The 18,004-nt window shown below is 35.7% G+C and overlaps 3 protein-coding genes across 4 annotated transcripts; 2 read left to right on the top strand and 1 right to left on the bottom strand.

Annotated features, from left to right (window-relative positions):
- Positions 1 to 4: 4 nt before the first annotated feature.
- On the top strand, positions 5 to 1,380 carry LOC106140095 (NADH dehydrogenase [ubiquinone] 1 beta subcomplex subunit 6). The gene is made up of 3 exons (XM_013341624.2): positions 5 to 364; positions 455 to 556; positions 753 to 1,380. The coding sequence occupies exons 1-3, from the start codon at positions 122 to 124 to the stop codon at positions 897 to 899; spliced, it is 492 nt and encodes a 163-aa protein (XP_013197078.1). The 5' UTR covers positions 5 to 121; the 3' UTR covers positions 900 to 1,380.
- LOC106140094 (probable dimethyladenosine transferase) lies at positions 1,197 to 3,050 on the bottom strand. Its single transcript, XM_013341623.2, has 5 exons — positions 2,871 to 3,050; positions 2,495 to 2,681; positions 2,108 to 2,411; positions 1,641 to 1,862; positions 1,197 to 1,351 (listed from the first exon to the last, which is right to left on the bottom strand). The coding sequence occupies exons 1-5, from the start codon at positions 2,926 to 2,928 to the stop codon at positions 1,202 to 1,204; spliced, it is 921 nt and encodes a 306-aa protein (XP_013197077.2). The 5' UTR covers positions 2,929 to 3,050; the 3' UTR covers positions 1,197 to 1,201.
- A 156-nt stretch (positions 3,051 to 3,206) lies between these two features.
- Positions 3,207 to 17,968, top strand: LOC106140145 (transportin-1). 2 transcript variants are annotated; one of them, XM_013341692.2, is made up of 16 exons: positions 3,208 to 3,402; positions 3,656 to 3,988; positions 5,430 to 5,645; positions 6,201 to 6,323; positions 6,979 to 7,074; positions 8,103 to 8,286; positions 8,873 to 9,087; positions 9,587 to 9,796; positions 10,032 to 10,343; positions 10,726 to 10,833; positions 11,087 to 11,260; positions 12,004 to 12,175; positions 12,356 to 12,451; positions 13,258 to 13,333; positions 14,029 to 14,331; positions 14,590 to 17,968. In XM_013341692.2, exons 1-15 carry the CDS (start codon positions 3,298 to 3,300, stop codon positions 14,309 to 14,311), a joined length of 2,703 nt encoding a protein of 900 aa, XP_013197146.1. In that variant the 5' UTR covers positions 3,208 to 3,297; the 3' UTR covers positions 14,312 to 14,331; positions 14,590 to 17,968. The 2 variants fall into 2 exon arrangements, with proteins under 2 accessions (XP_013197147.1, XP_013197146.1); XM_013341693.2 differs by lacking the exons at positions 13,258 to 13,333; positions 14,590 to 17,968 and having other exon boundaries at positions 3,207 to 3,402; positions 14,029 to 14,234.
- The last annotated feature ends 36 nt before the right edge of the window (positions 17,969 to 18,004 follow it).

Below are 18,004 nucleotides of genomic sequence, written 5' to 3'. Positions count from 1 at the left end.
TCAACGTCATTTACAACTTACCAATCTTAGACAATTTAGTATTATCTGTGCCTACAAATGTTTTCCAATTTTTAGAAAATAATTGGAATAATTTGTTGAATCGAAAAGAAATATAACCGAAATGGCTCAAACAGCGGGTGTGAAGCCTATGACCATTGCTGGCCGTGTGGCCATTGAAAGAGAAAGATGTTTGGGCATGACTGATGCAGAGAGAGCCTGGCGTAAACAGTGGCTAAAAGACCAAATCTTAGCTCCTCATGAACCCGTGCATGTAGAAGAATACTGGAGGGAACGCATCAATCCTATCCGCCGTTTCTATCGCAAGCCCCTGGATACGCTCTTCAATATGCTTATGCCAGCCCTGGTATGATTACATAACTTCATAATAACCTCAAGCAAAACAAATTCACTAGGAAATAATAATAATATTTTTTTTTTTACAATTGTATTTCAGGGCCAGGAACGCGCTATAAACTATAGATATCTTACTGGGAAATTTTGTATGTTGGCTGTTGGAGTATTTGCCACACATTATTATTTCAAATACAATGGAAATGTGAGTATATTTAAATTTTCATTACCCATTTATTGTCCATATCTTTAAATAAATCACTGCTAAAATAGTGAAATGTAATAAAATGTAATAGTGAAATGTAAACAAATTCAGCTCCCAAATTTCTATTGGATACGTAAATAATAAATAATATAAAGAAATAAAAATAAAATTTACATTCTTTATCTTTCACATTCAGGACTGGACAAAACAAGGAGGTTGGAGAGTTATGAAGACCAAACCGACAGTTCTTCCCGGACAGCCTGGATTCCCATTCAAATCTGAGCGTAAGGAACATGCAGACTATGCTGACAGGGGTTTCAAGAAGTCAGCTCTATATTGTTAATTTGGTTTAAAAATATCCATTATTTTCTTCTTGTTCATGTAAACTGCTATGAATAGTTTACAAATTGTAAAATATGTTAGTGAAATTAAATTATGATTGTACAAAGTTGTGTTGTTTTAAAATTACCCTATTTAGAATTTGCTGAACAGCTGCTAGTTTGGAATACCACCAGGATTTTTCATTAATTTTAATCCCCCCTCCTATTTTTACAATTTACATTTAATGAAATTATTATTTATTCTTGCATTTTATGGAAACAAAAATAGGATATAGGAGTATTGAAATAAAATACCTAAAAAATTTTATGCAAAATGTATTCCTTCTGCATTGAATGCATGTAATAATTTCATAAAATCATCTATGTCCATGGTCCTAGCTCTCATTTGGTCAGCCTCTGCATTTGTTAATATCTCTTGAACTTTTTGCTTTATGTCAAAATCACTAGGTATATCCTGAAAAATAAAGTAATGTATTAAACACACTTTGTTTATTTCTGTAAGGAGTGAGTGAGTGTATGGAGGTTCATCAAAATTGTTTAGTATTTATCTACATTGAAAAAAAATTAATAACATTCAATTTTAATACAGTCTGCATAAATAATAACTTTATATGCTGCTTATATCCAGAGGTACTTTATAAAAAAATATTAGAAATATAGCAAAATTTTATGAAATCATTTATCACTCTTGTCTTTGCTGGTTGATTTGAAAACTCAGCTGCTACTAAGCTTTGGCACCTTACCTTATTATGTAAAGAGCAATGAACTCTGTAGTTCTTTTCCAGGGCAGCCATGGTAGTGGCATGCTTGAATGCTGCTGACAGTGTTTTGTTTTTTCTTACAAAAGCAATTCTTGTCAAGCCATCCCATTCCACAAAATTGATAGGTGGCGGTGGATTTCTGGGTTCAATCCTTACAACACTAGATTCTACTTTTGGTGGGGGCCTGAAGTTGTTCTTGCCAACCTATAAACAAATAATAATATTAAATTTATTTTTCAATATCAACATGTTCCGGTTTGCTTGCATGAAGAGTAACGATGTGGATTAAGCAATAAAAAGTATGCAGGGATCATGGAAAGTGGAGATAGCAAAAAGTCTACATTCACCTTTAGAGAAGAAAAAATTATACGTCTCACACATATTTAACATCTTCCCTATTGGTCCCATTAGTAATGTGTGTGTGTAGAATAAAAGAAAGAATAATTTACCTTCATCAGCATATCAACACGGGCCAACAGTTGTGTGTTTATTGATAACCTACAATACAATTTATCTCCAGGCTTGGCAACTAATCTCTGTGCAAATTCTTTCTGGAACATTAGCACAGCACATCTGAAGAAAGGTCTGTGCAGTAACAGCTTGAATACAAGGGGAGAACTGATCTGGTAGGGGATGTTGGCAACACAAATATCGAAGAATGGCAATTCAGTTTTCAAAACATCTCCAACAAGAATTTGTAATTTGGCTTGATAAGGGGTTCCTTGAACTCTTTTTTGGAGCTCTGCAACTAACCTGCAAATTAACATTGGTATTTGTTTAACAAAGAAGTTTGTCAAGGGAATTTTGATTTATAATGTTAAACAGGGGTGAATTACCTTGTATCTATTTCACATGCCACAACCTTTTTAACTCTGTCTAAAAGCTTTATTGTCATATTACCAGTACCAGGTCCAATTTCCAAGGCTACATCAGTTGGGCGCAATCCAGACTTATCGAGCATAGAAGTTATGATGAGAGGATTCTTCAAAATATGTTGACCGAAATCCTTATTGAATTGGATGCCTAAAATATGAGATTATATATTTTATTACTTTAAATCACGGCGTGCGTAATCAAGCAGTTGCTTATCTGTCAAATCATAATCAAAATCTCTGAAGCCAATAATTAAGAGCAGGACACCTTAAATTACAAGAGATTGATTTCGATCATATTGTAACACGAAATATAGGTTATTTTATTAAAGTAATATACCTTGTTTGGCAACTTCATTATGTATTCTTGATTTCTTTTCCGCTTTTATTTTCGGCATTATAACGTTGAAATGTTGATCAAAGCTTGAAATAAAATGATAAATCAAAATCAAAATAATGTTCCTAGGTAAACAACACGCACACGTGCGTATCGGCGTATCGTAGTGTCTGACATTGACAGTGACACCTCGGCAAAGCGAATGAATGAATGAACTAACATCTGTTGTCAAGTACCTATGTTGCTTTTGGCTTCAATCTCGATTTTAGTCTTTCGATTAGTTCTACTGTACTGAAATTCTGAATTGACTACATCTCTAGTAGTAATAAAATCAATGACATTTTTTTAGCTGGCAATAAATTCGTCAAATTTTGGCATGGTTGATTTTTACGGGACCGAGTGAAATAAAACCGTTTTGTGAAATATTAATATGAAAATGGAGTGGAAACCTGAACAAGAAGGACTCAGACAAATTCTGACCCTTCTCAAGGAGTCACAGTCACCAGACACAGCTACCCAAAGAGCAGTTCAACAAGTATCCTTTTTGAAATTTTCATGTCGCTGCAGTTTATCGGCGTGGATATTTTTTGTGTTCATAACCGCCTGATTCTGTATTTATATGTAATTATCGCCTTATGTGTTAATGATCATGTGTATTTATCTGACAATTTATTTGTAATGCTTATTTACAATAAAGCGTCGCGTCTCGATGCTTGTGATAAAATCGATTTTTCCGACATGACAGTCATTGTCACCTAATAATGTTATTTCCTTAGCAAATATTCCAGAAATTGGAGGAGCTAAATAAGTATCCTGACTTCAATAATTACTTGATATTCGTTTTGACCAAATTAGATAATGAAGAAGAGCCAACTAGGTCACTAAGTGGTTTGATCCTGAAGAATAATGTAAAGTCCCACTATAACAGCTTTTTACCTGAAGTAGCAGAGTTCATAAAGAGAGAATGCCTGTCAGCAGTGGGAGACCCATCTCCCCTGATCCGGGCAACTGTTGGTATCATCATTACCACCATTGCTAGCAAAGGGGAATTGACCTCTTGGCCAGAACTTTTACCAGCTTTATGTCAAATGCTTGATTCTCAAGACTACAATGTTTGTGAGGTATAAATTTATGTAACTATTTATTACATAGGTACCTGATTGTATTTGCTCCTGTTGATTTGACACCAACTTAAGATTTGGCTAAGTTGATGTAGTACCTGGTGGAAACTTGCCTTGGAAATTATTAATAATTAAATTAATTGAAGCAACTAAGAGTTGTGACCTCCACAAATCTTTGCAGTCGAACCTTACCCATATTGGATCATTGTGACATCCAGTTCTCAAATTTGCAGGTTTTTAAAAATTCACATGAATTTAGGGTACCTATATGTCCAGTCTTTATTTAAAATCTTGTATCTCTATTTGTAAAATGACATCTGGTGAAAATATTGCAGTGTAGTTTGTTCTTCCGCTTCTTCTACACCTGTACTTTGGAATGGATAGTAGTATATAGTGTCACTAGAAAATAAGAAGAACCGCAAGTTTATAAATTTCCTAGGAAGTTCATAAAATTTCACTTGAAACAGAGAGATAAATTGTATAATTCGACATCCACATTTCCATAAATTTATAAACTTATTGAACACTCAAGCTTAAAAGGGTATTTAATATAAGCCTTTTTACTCATTTTGGTAATCACTGCACCAATTTATTTATGTATATACATACATATGGTCACATCTATATCCCTTGCAGGGTAGACAGAGCAAACAATGAATAGCCATATTCAGCTATTTGGCTTAACAATAAAAATGTATGTATATTATTTATTGTAGTGTTTTATGTATTAATATTATTATTTTATATTTTGCGTAGGTATAATTATATTTATTTAGTTTGACCCCACATAAAGTTCTCTGTCAGTTCTCAGTCTCAGTCAATGGTTGACAGGTTAGGTTTAGATAATGCTTCTAGAATTAAGTCCGCCAATTGTGCTATACTTTGTATTTTCTGCAATGAAGTTTAAATAAATTAAATAATAAGTAAGCAAATATCCCATTGATATGTGCACTAATTGGTTGATTAAGTGTTCCTTCTCTTTCCTCTGCTTCACCATTGAACACTAGTGATCGCTGGGAGCAAATGTGTTTTTGTAAAGTTTTTAATGCTGCTGCTTGTTTGAAACTACTAAATTATTTTTTGTTACAAAATTACACCCATAATTAGCGACATAGAAACTGCCACTGTCTACATCAACTAATCAAAGAGCTGTGTGTTATTTGCCGTATTTTAAAGAAGCATAAAATGAAAAGCTCATCAGTGTTTGGTCAAACCATTTAGAATCAAATGGACATCCGTAGGTTAATAAATTTACCATGATAGGTTGCAAATTGATTTATTTGTTTAGAATACAAGTAAAGTTAATAAATTACCTACGAAAGTTTTATAAAACTGCGGTTTTTGTTATTTCCCAGTGACATATTTATTTATACTTAAATTATGTTGGTGGCAATAAGCAAAATTTTGAAAATAAATCTATTTCATATTAATTTTTTTCCAGGGAGCATTTGGAGCACTGCAAAAAATATGTGAAGACACAGCTGAATTACTAGACAGTGATGCACTTAACAGACCACTAAATGTTTTAATACCAAAATTTTTACAATTCTTTAGGCATAATTCTCCCAAAATAAGATGTCATGCTATTGCTTGTGTCAATTATTTCATATTGGGAAGAACTCAAGCTCTCATGTTGCATATTGATGCATTCATTGAGGTAAGGATGTGTTTTCTAATTAAAATTAAGTTTTGTTATCCCAAATTAGTAATGCAATGAATAACTAAGTTGCAAAAAAGCAAGATGTATTGAATTTGAGTAAAAAAAAGATAAGGCATAAAATCTTTTTAAATTAATTACTTTTATTGTTTTTATGGCCTATCAGTCTTTTCAAGACTGTTGGCTCTGTCTACCTCGCAAGGGATATAGACGTGACCATATGTATGTATGTATGGTTTACTGCCTCACTCCAGTTTGATTTGGAAATAATAGTTTGCGGTAGTCACATTAAAAAATAAATCTTATATATAAAATTCTCATGTCACAATGTTCGTTCCCGTACTCCTCCGAAACGGCTTGGCGATTCTCATGAAATTTTGTGAGCATATTGAGTAGGTCTGAGAATTGGCCAACATCTATTTTTCATTCATACCTCTTAATAACTTAAAAATTATTTATATGGCAAAACAATGTTTGCCAGGACAGCTAGTATTCTATATTGAAATAATAATTTTATTTTCTTGATTTAGAGGAACATAAACTTTAAATTTTCAGAATTTATTCCACCTGGCCGCTGACGAAGATCCTGATGTTAGAAAAAATGTTTGCCATGCACTCGTACTGTTGTTGGAAGTCAGATTAGATAGGCTTATACCCCACCTGCCAAACATTATAGAGGTATGTTTTATTTTATGCATATTGGTTTTTTTTTTCATTAATGTTAATTAATGTGAAAATTTATACTAATAATATAAATGTAAAAGTGTGTTTGTCTGTCCATTTTTTATATCAAAATCCCTCAACCTTCTCCGTCCTGGCTATAGTCCCGGTTGCATCCTCACAATCTAGAGAGGAGCCCGGAGTGAGCCCTTGCTTATTGCAGGGGAACAGATCCAGTTGCCTGAATGTGCAGGTTTCTGTACCATGTTTTACCTCACTGTAAGAGTATCGGTTTGTTATTAAACTAATGTAATGAACATAACTTCGTAAATAGTCATTGGTCTATGGCCGCGGTGGGTTTCAAACGGGTGTCTTAACTTGCGCAACCGCGCTTTGAACAGGCACCTTACCGATTCGACCACCAATGCTCTATGAAGATTAATCTCCATGAAATTCACCATTAATATAGTGTAGAGTATCGAGGAAGACATAGGGTATTTGACACGGCCGAAGCCATGGGTGAAAGCTTATTAAGAAAAAATGCTGGTTACTGTCAAATGATGCAAAAAAGTTCACAAACAGTCGTTACTATCATTGATTCAAGAACAGATATAGATATTCCTTGATAGTGCAACATTATTTATTCTTTACAATGTAATGTTATGTATTTCAGTACATGCTGGTACGCACGCAAGACGCGGAAGAAGCCGTAGCCCTCGAGGCATGCGAGTTCTGGTTGTCCCTTGCTGAGCAAAATGTTTGTAGAGAGGTAAGGTATATTATATAATACTGTGTGACTTTGTATTAATTTTTCATCATCAGATTCAGATTGCTTTTATAAAAATTGTTTTATTTATTTATATAACATAACATATAATTAAGTCCCAACAACCGACTGAAAGGCTAGCTCATTGCCTAAAAGTGGAATACCAAGTATATAAGCCTATCCCTTAGTCGCCTTTTACGACATACATGGGAAAGAGATGGAGTGGTCCTATTCTTTTTTCTATTGGTGCCGGGAACCACACGGCACATTTATCTATATGACTGTCTTAATTCATAGAATAAAATAACTCCTCCTTTGAGGACACAAAATACTATAGAAAGACGTGATTTTTGTTTCTATTGTTGCGTGTTCTCATTTTCACCCTCGGCCACAGTGTTTCGGGGCCTGGAACTCGCTTTCCTACATTTATCTTTACAAAGCTTTTTTTAACTTTTATTTGTGTCCCAGTTCTGGGCAGAGCTCTCCCTTTTCTCAATTCGTAAAGCCCTATCTGAATCCGCATCTCATCCATTTTAAGATTCATGTACTTATAAACTTTTGTTAAAAATAGTATAGACTTTAATTTAACTCAGCGCCAACTGCTAATCTTTTCTAGTGAAGGTTTATTAATAATTCAAAGGTTATCAGGAAGAGATCGCTTTTAGTATTATGATCACCTTTTGCTGCAACACAATATAAATATATGTGAATTTACATACATACATTTAGTCACATCTATATACCTTGCGGGCTAGACAGAGCCAACAGTCTTGAAAAGACTGACAGGCCACGTTCAGTTTTTTGGCTCGATGATAGAATTGAGATTCAAATAGTGACAGGTTGCTAGCCCATCGCCTAAAAGAAGAATCCCAAGTTTATAAACCTATCCCTTAGTCGCCTTTTACGACATCCATGGGAACGAGATGGAGTGGTCCTATTCTTATTTATATTGGTGCCGGGAACCACACTGCAATGTGAATTTACTGTAATAAATTTAGGTGTAATAAAGAGTTATTGTATTCGTAATTCAGGTCCTCGGCCCCCGCTTGCAAGCCCTGCTCCCGGTGCTGGTGCACGGCATGCGGTACTCGGAGATGGACGTGATCCTGCTGCGGGGGGACCGCGACGACGACGCGGACGACGCCGAGCCCGACCGCGAGTCCGACATACGGCCCAGGTTCCACAAGCCGCGCTCGCACACCATGAAGCATAATGGTATGTGTGTTGGCTCAGAGGACACCTAGAGGGGGTCCGGGCCGTGTACCGGTGACACCTTTTTTAAAGTTGTACATAAAATACATAAAATCACGCCTCTTTTCCGGAGGGGTAGGCAGAGACTCCCTCTTTCTACTTGCCACGATCTCTGAATACTTCCTTCGCTTCATCCACATTCATAACATGCAAGCTCAGCGGTTTCGGGTACTTTTGACCTGACCCTTTACCAGGACATCCTTAATTTGATCAAGATACGTTAATGTACATGCAATTCATTTATTCATAAAACAATGATGTTGCATGCGAATAGTTATAGTATTATCGAAACAAATTATTAAGACAAAATAGAACATTCATTACATTAGTTTGATTGTTAACCGATGCTCTAACGCCGAACGTACCATTGGGAAGCCTCCAAATTCAAGCATGTTCGAATAGGACCTTCCTTGCAAAGGTTGAGATGATCAGAAGGTAGGTGCTTTGTTCAAAAACCTGACTCACAATCCAGCTTCATATTCATACAGTGCATGCTTTAATAACTTTTTACTAAAAATATGAAAGGGACTAAACATTGATTGCGCAACAGGCGCAGGCGACAGCAACATGTCCGGCGGCGGCGAGTCGGACGACGAGGAGGACGGCGGCGCGGACGCGGACGACGGCTCGCTGTCCGACTGGAACCTGCGCAAGTGCAGCGCGGCCGCGCTCGACGTGCTCGCCAACGTGTTCGGCGCAGACCTGCTGCCCGTGCTCTTCCCCATACTGAAGGAGACGCTGTTCCACGACAACTGGGTCATCAAGGTTGGCATGTTCATGTTTACCTTCAAATACCCCCATAGAATAGGGGTTGAGAAATACAGAACTAACAGGACAATAAAGATTGTGTTAGAAGTCAAGAAAGGGTGCCTACCGTTTTGTTGGAGAAAACGACGAACGAAACGCGAAAATAGTGTACTCCTCCCATGATTAGGAATTAATGACTATTTTTGAAATCATGTACATTAGTTTAAATTCTAACTGATGCTCTAAAGATGAGTATAACATCGTGAGGAAATCTTTAGGCTACTGGAAGTGTAACTATGATCCAATATTTAGGATCCCCTGCAAAGGGGCGGATATAAGACCAGAGTCGCTTTGCGTAAAAACCTGACTCATCCAATCTAGGATGTACATTGTACGGGCTCCTCTCCAAAGTAACCGAGACTATAGTCAGTAGAAAAAAGATGATCAAAAATTTCATAATGTTAACAAGAGTGGTTATTTTGTTGTGAACATTTGTAACCCGCGAGCGGGCCGGCAGGAGAGCGGCATCCTGGCGCTGGGCGCGGTGGCGGACGGCTGCATGGGCGGCATGGTGCCGCACCTGCCCGACCTGGTGCCGTACCTGGTGTGCTGCCTGGCCGAGCGCAAGGCGCTGGTGCGCGCCATCACCTGCTGGACGCTGTCGCGCTACTCGCACTGGATCGTGTCGCAGTCGCACGACCTGTACCTGCGGCCCGTCATGACTGAGGTACTGCTTTGGCCATCTTACACGGCGAAGTGGAGCGGACATCAAAAGGATAGCTCCAAGTATCTTCATATCTTTAACAAACTCTAATCATAAAAGCAAAGTTTACTTTTTAAGTATTATTTACTTAGTTCTACCTATTCATACTCAATAACAAAAAAATCCATGTTTTTAATCACTGTTGTACCCTAAAGGCTTTGTTAGATTGATTGCATATTTACTTTTATATTTATTACAGCTGCTAAAGCGTGTCTTGGACAACAACAAACGCGTGCAAGAGGCCGCTTGCTCAGCCTTCGCTACGCTGGAGGAAGAAGCTTGCACGGAACTGGTGCCATATCTCGGCTACATCCTCCAGACACTAGTGTATGCGTTCAGTAAATACCAACACAAAAATCTCCTCATTCTGTATGATGCTATCGGAACGCTGGCCGACTCGGTCGGACACCACCTCAACAAGCAGGAGTATATAAACCTGCTGATGCCACCGCTCATAACGAAGTGGAATGTGCTTAAGGACGAGGATAAGGATTTGTTCCCGTTGCTCGAAGTGAGTACCAAATTGTAAAAAAATCAAAATGTGTTTGTCTTCTTCTGTTCTTTTTTCTGTCTGTCTGTCTATGTAAAACTTTGTGATTAAAATAAAAGCCTAGTAATGACTGACGTCGAAACTGCATTGTGGTAAATTAAAAATTAATGCCTTTCAGCTTAGTAATAAAAACTATTTCCAAGGGATTCGCGATATTATATCCCGAGCGGAACAGACTGAAGCTACTAAACAATAGAAATGCCTGCTCTTAATGTTTTTTTTTTAATTTGTATTAATTTAGAACTAATTAAAATAATTGTTTATTAAACAGTCACTTAGTAAACTGAAACGGACTTGTTAGGTTTAGGATTTGTGTATGAATGTGTGTTTATTTCTTTTGCAGTGTTTATCATCAGTGGCGACAGCCCTACAGTCCGGCTTCTTACCTTACTGTGAGCCAGTCTTCAGGAGATGTGTATCTCTGATAGAACAGACATTAAATCAGAATATTGTAAGTTACCAATATTGTTTTATAAAATTCAGTAAATTGAATACCAACAGATGTGCATATTATAGTTTCAACAGGTAGAAAACAATGTCAACATTAAATTTGAACTTTTTTAACAACAAAGGATTAAAATTCCATTTCTTTATTAATTTACTTTCATGCAGCTCATATTGGATATCTTACTATACTATTAAGCAAGCTAATTGCTTTTTAGAAAAAGTTATGAAGAGAATCTTAATATAAATTAATCTTTCAGGCCAACAGCCAAAGTCCTGAGCAGTTTGAAGCGCCAGACAAGGACTTCATGATCGTAGCTTTGGACTTGCTGAGCGGGTTGACAGAGGGCCTGGACGGGCACATAGACCACTTAGTGCACAACTCAAATCTGATGCAACTCCTATATCAGTGCATGCAAGATCCCATGCCAGAGGTAAGTGTCCTAGATAAAATATTATTATGTTAGACACAGCTATGTGCATCAAGAGATATAATGGGATGTTTATATATTTTAGTTATTTACTATTCTATATTCATAAAAAGTGTACTTTTAAATTAATTAGGTACATATACGTTTTTGTAACTAGATATGCCGGGGCTTTCCGGAAATAAAACTGCAGGTATTTTGGCTTAAGCGTCATTAAGCGGTAGTTAAAATTACGCCTATATTCCGAAGGGGTAGGTAGAGACTGCATCTTTCCATTTGCCACAATCCCTGCCTACAACTTTCGCTTTATCAATTCAACAAAACTCTTCATGCAAGGTTGTCAGTTAAGATACTCTTGATCTCTCACATTTCCCTAGGACATCCTATATTTGATTAAGGTACATAAATATAGGTCTTTCCCTTCCAACATTCCCATTAACACTCCTTGTATATTTGCTTAGTCAGCCTTCTTTCATTCAACGACTCCACAAATATTTTCCCTTTATAATATAAGAATGCATGCGATGGTACAGGCATGTCGTGGAGTGACGAATCTTACGCCGTTAAACAAGTTGTGACTGTCTCTGATCCAAAGAGGAGTAAGGAGCGACTACAGGCCACGTAGTAGATAACGGATTAAAAACGGGTACAAGTCAAGATAGACATGTTAGCGCCGACCGCAAATAAGGGAATAGGTACGGAAGTAGAAGAATATTAGAATGTATGTTATAGATTTAAATTTGTTGTAGGTGCGTCAATCCTCGTTCGCTCTGCTCGGCGACTTGACGAAGGCGTGTTTCCAGCACGTGCACCCCTACATACCGGAGTTCTTGCCTATCCTGGGCATGAACCTCAATCCGGAACTTATATCTGTGTGCAATAACGCTACTTGGGCCATCGGCGAAATCAGCATCAAGTTAGGCAAGTATATACATATATATTGAACTATTTAACTGTGAAAGAATTTTCTTGTTTGGGTCAATGCTTCCGTCCGATGATTTGTTCAAGAACCGAAGAACAGTTGTAGCAACAGGTTAAGCTAATAAAAATATATCTGTTTGTTTTGTGACCTTAAAATCTTACACGGCCTTATTATTTCAGGACCTGATACGTCAAAATATATACCCTTAGTATTGAACCATTTAGTTGATATTATCAACAGGCACAACACACCCAAAACCCTGCTGGAAAACACAGGTATGTTATGTCAAAACTATATCCCGCATTATTGTTGTAACTTTACCAAAATGACCATTTTCTAGACTACCTCTCTCGGTGGCAGAAAACTTCTAAAAAACAAATTCTTTTTTATTACTATATATTTTTATCATTGCTTTATTTACTTTTACCATAACCATGATCATGTTATACCTTATTGTTGTTAGCATCTGTTGATAGTTCGTTGTCTACATATAACTAACGATTGACAGGAGCTACTCATTGTTACTAATTGTATTTATTAATTAATTCTATTTTTCAGTTTAAAATGTCGATAGTTTATCATACTCCTATATCTATGTATGTGAGCAAAAATCTGCTAAGTTAAAAACTATAGACGCTAATTTAGTGAATCAACTATAAGTTTTTGCTTATTGGTTTATTACTTCATTGTGATCAATTTCGTTTTTGTTTATGGGGTTGTAATGTAAATACTTTAACCACATATAGAGTACTAACACAAAAGTGTGCGCCTAACTTGAAAAGATGGCCAAGAGAGATGAATATTACAATTCTTAAATTTATTTTAAAATTTTGTTGCTCTGTCATCCATAGATTTTGATGGGCCCCTATTTAACACACACTAGATCAAATTCTAGGCCATCTTTTATTGAAAGCCCAATATTTAATTTAATAGCAATTACTTAGCCCATAAATTATTTCACTTTTTTCTATTTGTAACACTAATTTGTTGCTCTTAAATTATGTAATTTAAGTATGTTTTGGATGGTTTGTTGATTTGTTTTCTTGGTTTTGTTCTCGGTATGTCGTGTCGTGGCGTGTAGCGATTACTATCGGTCGGCTAGGTTATGTGTGCCCCCACGACGTCGCACCCGTTTTACATCAATTTGTACGCCAGTGGTCTGTAGTCATTTTTTTTATTATTACTTTATATTACGTTTAATATTAAATAAGTTATATTTAGGTATTGTTTCGATTGTGGATGGTGTTTGTTCATGGCTTGTTAATATTTTTTTACATAATATTTTATTCTCATTTAAGTTTACCAGGCATGTACCTAATATTTATACCGACATGGCCACACTACACTCGGCGGTATATGGGGCGGTATTTGTTTGATCATCTTATTTTCGGTGATGTTCTTATATGTGTTGAACACCATCCGCTTTCAAAATTTAAATCAGCTAAATTTATTATTTACATATAAAGTATTGTTTTATCCAAACTGAAAGTCAGTTATGTGGACAATATATATCTTCATTTCGTATTATTATGTCCATATAATATTTATAAAGAATTTTAGTTTCTTTATTTTTTAGTTTAAATAATAATTAACAGCATGTGTTAATGTATTTTATTTTTGAGGTCGCTTCATAAAGTATCGGCTTACAGTTTGGAATGCTCATTGAATCAGTGTTCGAATATGTTTTTGTGTGCTAATCACTTTCAGTACTCTCACTACATATTTATTTTGACCAGTATACTTATACGATTATTTATCTTGAATTATTGCTTTATTTAAACGATTACTTTAATGATTTATTTTGGTATATATATTAGTTTTGGTTCGGCAAACAAACTTATTTTTCATTCAGGTGCGCATCTCTACGGAACATTCGTGACAACGACGAGAAGGACTCCGCGTTCCGTGGCATCTGTCAGATGATACAAGTGAACCCGGCGGGCGTGGTGCCGGACTTCATGTTCTTCTGCGACGCGGTGGCGTCCTGGTCGAACCCCAAGGACGACCTCAAGGAGATGTTCACCAAAATACTGCACGGTTTCAAGAACCAAGTGGGCGAGGAGAACTGGCGCCGGTTCACTGACCAGTTCCCGGTGCAACTGAGTGCACGGCTCTCGGCCATGTGCGGGATATAGACAAAATTATATTCGAGATGGTAAGTCAAATAAAAAAAATCTAGAATTATAAAATAATAGGGAATGTTAATGTCATTATATTTGCTTATTTACCAAACTAAAGCTCCATTTATTCAATCCACTTCAGATCTATGTCGATGAATCAGATAATTTATTTCGTTTAGTTCATGTAACACTTGGTATTATATAATGTAAATAAGGAAAATAAATTGAAATGTTAGCACCGTCGGGAGTTGTATCAACTTCAATCATTTTCTTACGTGTTTTGTTATTTTTAGGGGAATCAATGTCAGCACGGGTCGGGACGACATTGCGCGTAGGGAGTCGCGGTCAACATGTGCCAACACCGTCACCTCACCGTGGAGCTGCGGAGGTATCGATTGTTCGACGGATCGAATGTCGATCGGCGCGTATCGCGCTCAATCGCAGTCGATCGTTCGTGGTGTGAAGTGATCGGAACGTTACTGTGACTCGCGGTCGAATCGGCTTCGCGAGTGAAGCCGAGCCGGGGTGCTAGGCTTATGTGCTCGTTTTGTCTAATAAATGTTGCACGTTGCATGCTTACGTGCCGTTTGTTTTCGTTAAAGAAGTGAGTGTTAACACAGGCCTGTAGTGTAGTTTCACCAATGTTTTAATGAGGTGACTTACTGAACTAGATGTGGTCGATATAGTATATAATTGCATGAAATTAGTTATAGTGATAGTTTGTAACTCTTAAAGACGAGACAATTGTTTTCATGTTTAATTCTCCGATATGATCTTAGTTTTGTAAATTGTAATGGTTAGTTGACAGTTAAAACTGTACATCGAATCGGTCTCGCGTTGTCGTTGGTTCACAATTGCACTTGCGCATTCACGGTTGATACTTAATATTGTTATTTTGTAATGAGGTTTGTTTAATTTATTCCTGTTGGATGGGCATGTCGATTCGAGTACACATTCACGATGTTACTTGCCAGTTATACCTGCATAATTTGTAACAACTGAACATAATCTATTCACTGCTCAACTACATCCAAATATGTTTATTTCTAAATCTTTACTAACATCAATGCAAATTTTGGAATTGAGATATATTATGTTCTCTATCACTTTCGGCAGATAATTTCCAAAAAGCATTTATTTGTAATCATTTCTTCACTTCAAATATTTTAGTAGGTATTTTTAAATTGATGTGTTAATTATAATTTTATGTAAATTACAAGACTTAGGGAAATCGAGAATTTATGTCAACTGTGATTTGTGACTGGTTTATTTTGACTAATATATGTGTATGAGTATATTTCTGTGTCCGTGTAGATATGATATACAGCTTTGATAGATTTTATGACGGCTAGATTTCTGCTATTATAATATACCAAATAGTATTTTTACGTTGTATATTGTTTTAATGGATTTGTATGTTTGTGTGTGTCGAACTGGCCGGCATCGGGGCCGTGGCCGGTCAGGGATCTGAACGCGGCTCGTGCCGTGCTGCGGCCTCGCTGCAGATATTATCGACCACTCATATAATTGATATAAAGTAATATTTACGTGTATATTAAATGAAAGTAATATTATGTATATGTAAATACATATTGCGATGTATATTATTATATGCAAGTAAAATTGTTATTATTTTGTTTTATAAAAGCTAAAAAGTCTGACTTTAACCACTTGTTGTACGTCATTATATTTTCAGAAAACGGGGTTCTGAAATATTTAGTAGGGTGTAGTATTTTACGATTCGCGTTAGATATGCAGTGGATTTTCAATTTTGGAGAATAATTAGCAACTTGTAACATTCCGTTGGAGAAAAATTAAATTTCGGGCTTTTTCACAAGTTATAATGTAATTTTATTTTTTCTTGATATTTATTGCATATCGCAAAATTTACGTTAATGACACGTAGCTAATATGTGTTCAGTGTGACTCCTCCCTCCCTGTAATCCTAGTGAGTTCCTATCCCAAGTCCTATCTAGTCCCAATCCTTGTCATGTGCCAGCGAAGCCCGGGCAATGTTTGGATGAGTGCCCACTCTCGTGATCGTCGTGACACAACTTTAAGGGTGGTTTAATTAATTTTAATGATAACCTTCGGTATTATCTCAGGTCTCGGTACCCGTAATAAATTGAAATTTTTTGTGTAAATGCAAACGGCTCCCGTACGATTTGAGAAAAAAATTATTTTAAGTAGAATTCATTTTTATACATGATACGGGTGGCCTCGTAATTTATTTTAAGGTTAGTAGATTTTATTGTCATAATTTTGTATTGTAGTTTGTTTTTTCCTAAAACGAAACCGTGATAATAGTATATTAAGTGTTCGCATGCGTGTGTGAGTGAGGCGGCATTCGTGAGGCACTCCCTTCCTCGAGGCAAAGGAAATATTGTAATAAAACATTTGTGATGTATTGTCGTTAAACAGTAGGTTTATTTCGGGGTAGTTTATAGCTCGGTCGAATTAGCATTCGTCTTCGGAATTTGAGTAAAGGCTGAAAGTTTGGTTAATAATTTGTGTTAGGTGATACCTTGTCTCTGTTTTTAGTACTAAATATTTCTGGGCGCTAGAACATTTCGAAAGTAAACTGGACAACCTATGTGAGTCTTAACTGGATGTAAAATTAAACTAAAAAAAACTAATAAATGAAATTTAGATTTCTGTTTTCGTCGGACAATAGTAAAACAGACGAATAACTCAAATTTGCTAATGAGTCTGAGCTATTAAATAATCATTATATTTTGTTAAAGTTTAATTACGCATTATACACGTATTTATGTAAAGTATTTATAGAATATGCCTCCATTCTCTCTTTATTTAAAATATATATTTTTTGTAGTTTACAAAACAAGAATTTTAACTAAAAAGCTAATAGAAAAAATAAAACATTTTTTTTATTGTTTAGAAGCAGTTTTTGGCGCTGAACAATGTAGAGATGGAGTGACATAGCGTCTATTCGAATGGTTCTTTAAAACTTTCCGAGGAAAGAGTGCACATGTTGACAATTCAAAGTCGCACTTTATTTTATCTCTCTACTTTGTGCAACGCTAACATTGCTAAATTTATTTCAAAAGTTGGAAGTTTTCTTTATTTATACTATTCACCTATTCAGATTTTTTGTCTTTGACTGTCTTAATTTAAATTTATAGTTATTAAAAGGTAACATTTATTTCTTTTGTCGAATGAAACAAATAATTTATTATAAATTATGTATTATTTTATAAACTCCAGTTCTATTTACAAATCACTTATCCTCTTAAATATCAAATTGGTAATTAAAATATAGGTAGTGTACGATTTGGTATGAAGTTGTTGTATCATTGTAACGTTGTATCTGTTGCGCAAATTTTATTATACTTAAGATTTGATTCATGAATTATTTCTAAAAAGTGGGTACAGAATGTAACAGGATATATTTCAGAATACAACTCTACCTCTTTTTGGCCTAATTTGAGGCACGGATTTCAAATTAAATTTTACCTTTTTAAATGATATTTAGAAAATTTTATATTGCAATATCTGTACTCACTACATCTGTAAATTTTCCAAAATTTGGAATACTAATGTTACAATTTACGATAATCGTTCATGTAACTGTATAAGTTGGTTGTAAAACAATGACCTCACAATAGACATTCTTTTACCATACATTTCGTTAATAAAGCACTCATTGTTCGATTTAATAGTTTCATTTCAAAATATATTCGTGAACCG

This window comes from Amyelois transitella, chromosome 3 (assembly GCF_032362555.1).
Source record: "Amyelois transitella isolate CPQ chromosome 3, ilAmyTran1.1, whole genome shotgun sequence".
In the NCBI taxonomy this organism is placed as follows: Eukaryota; Metazoa; Arthropoda; class Insecta; order Lepidoptera; family Pyralidae; genus Amyelois; species Amyelois transitella.
This window is presented reverse-complemented; position numbering and strand designations above follow the sequence as displayed.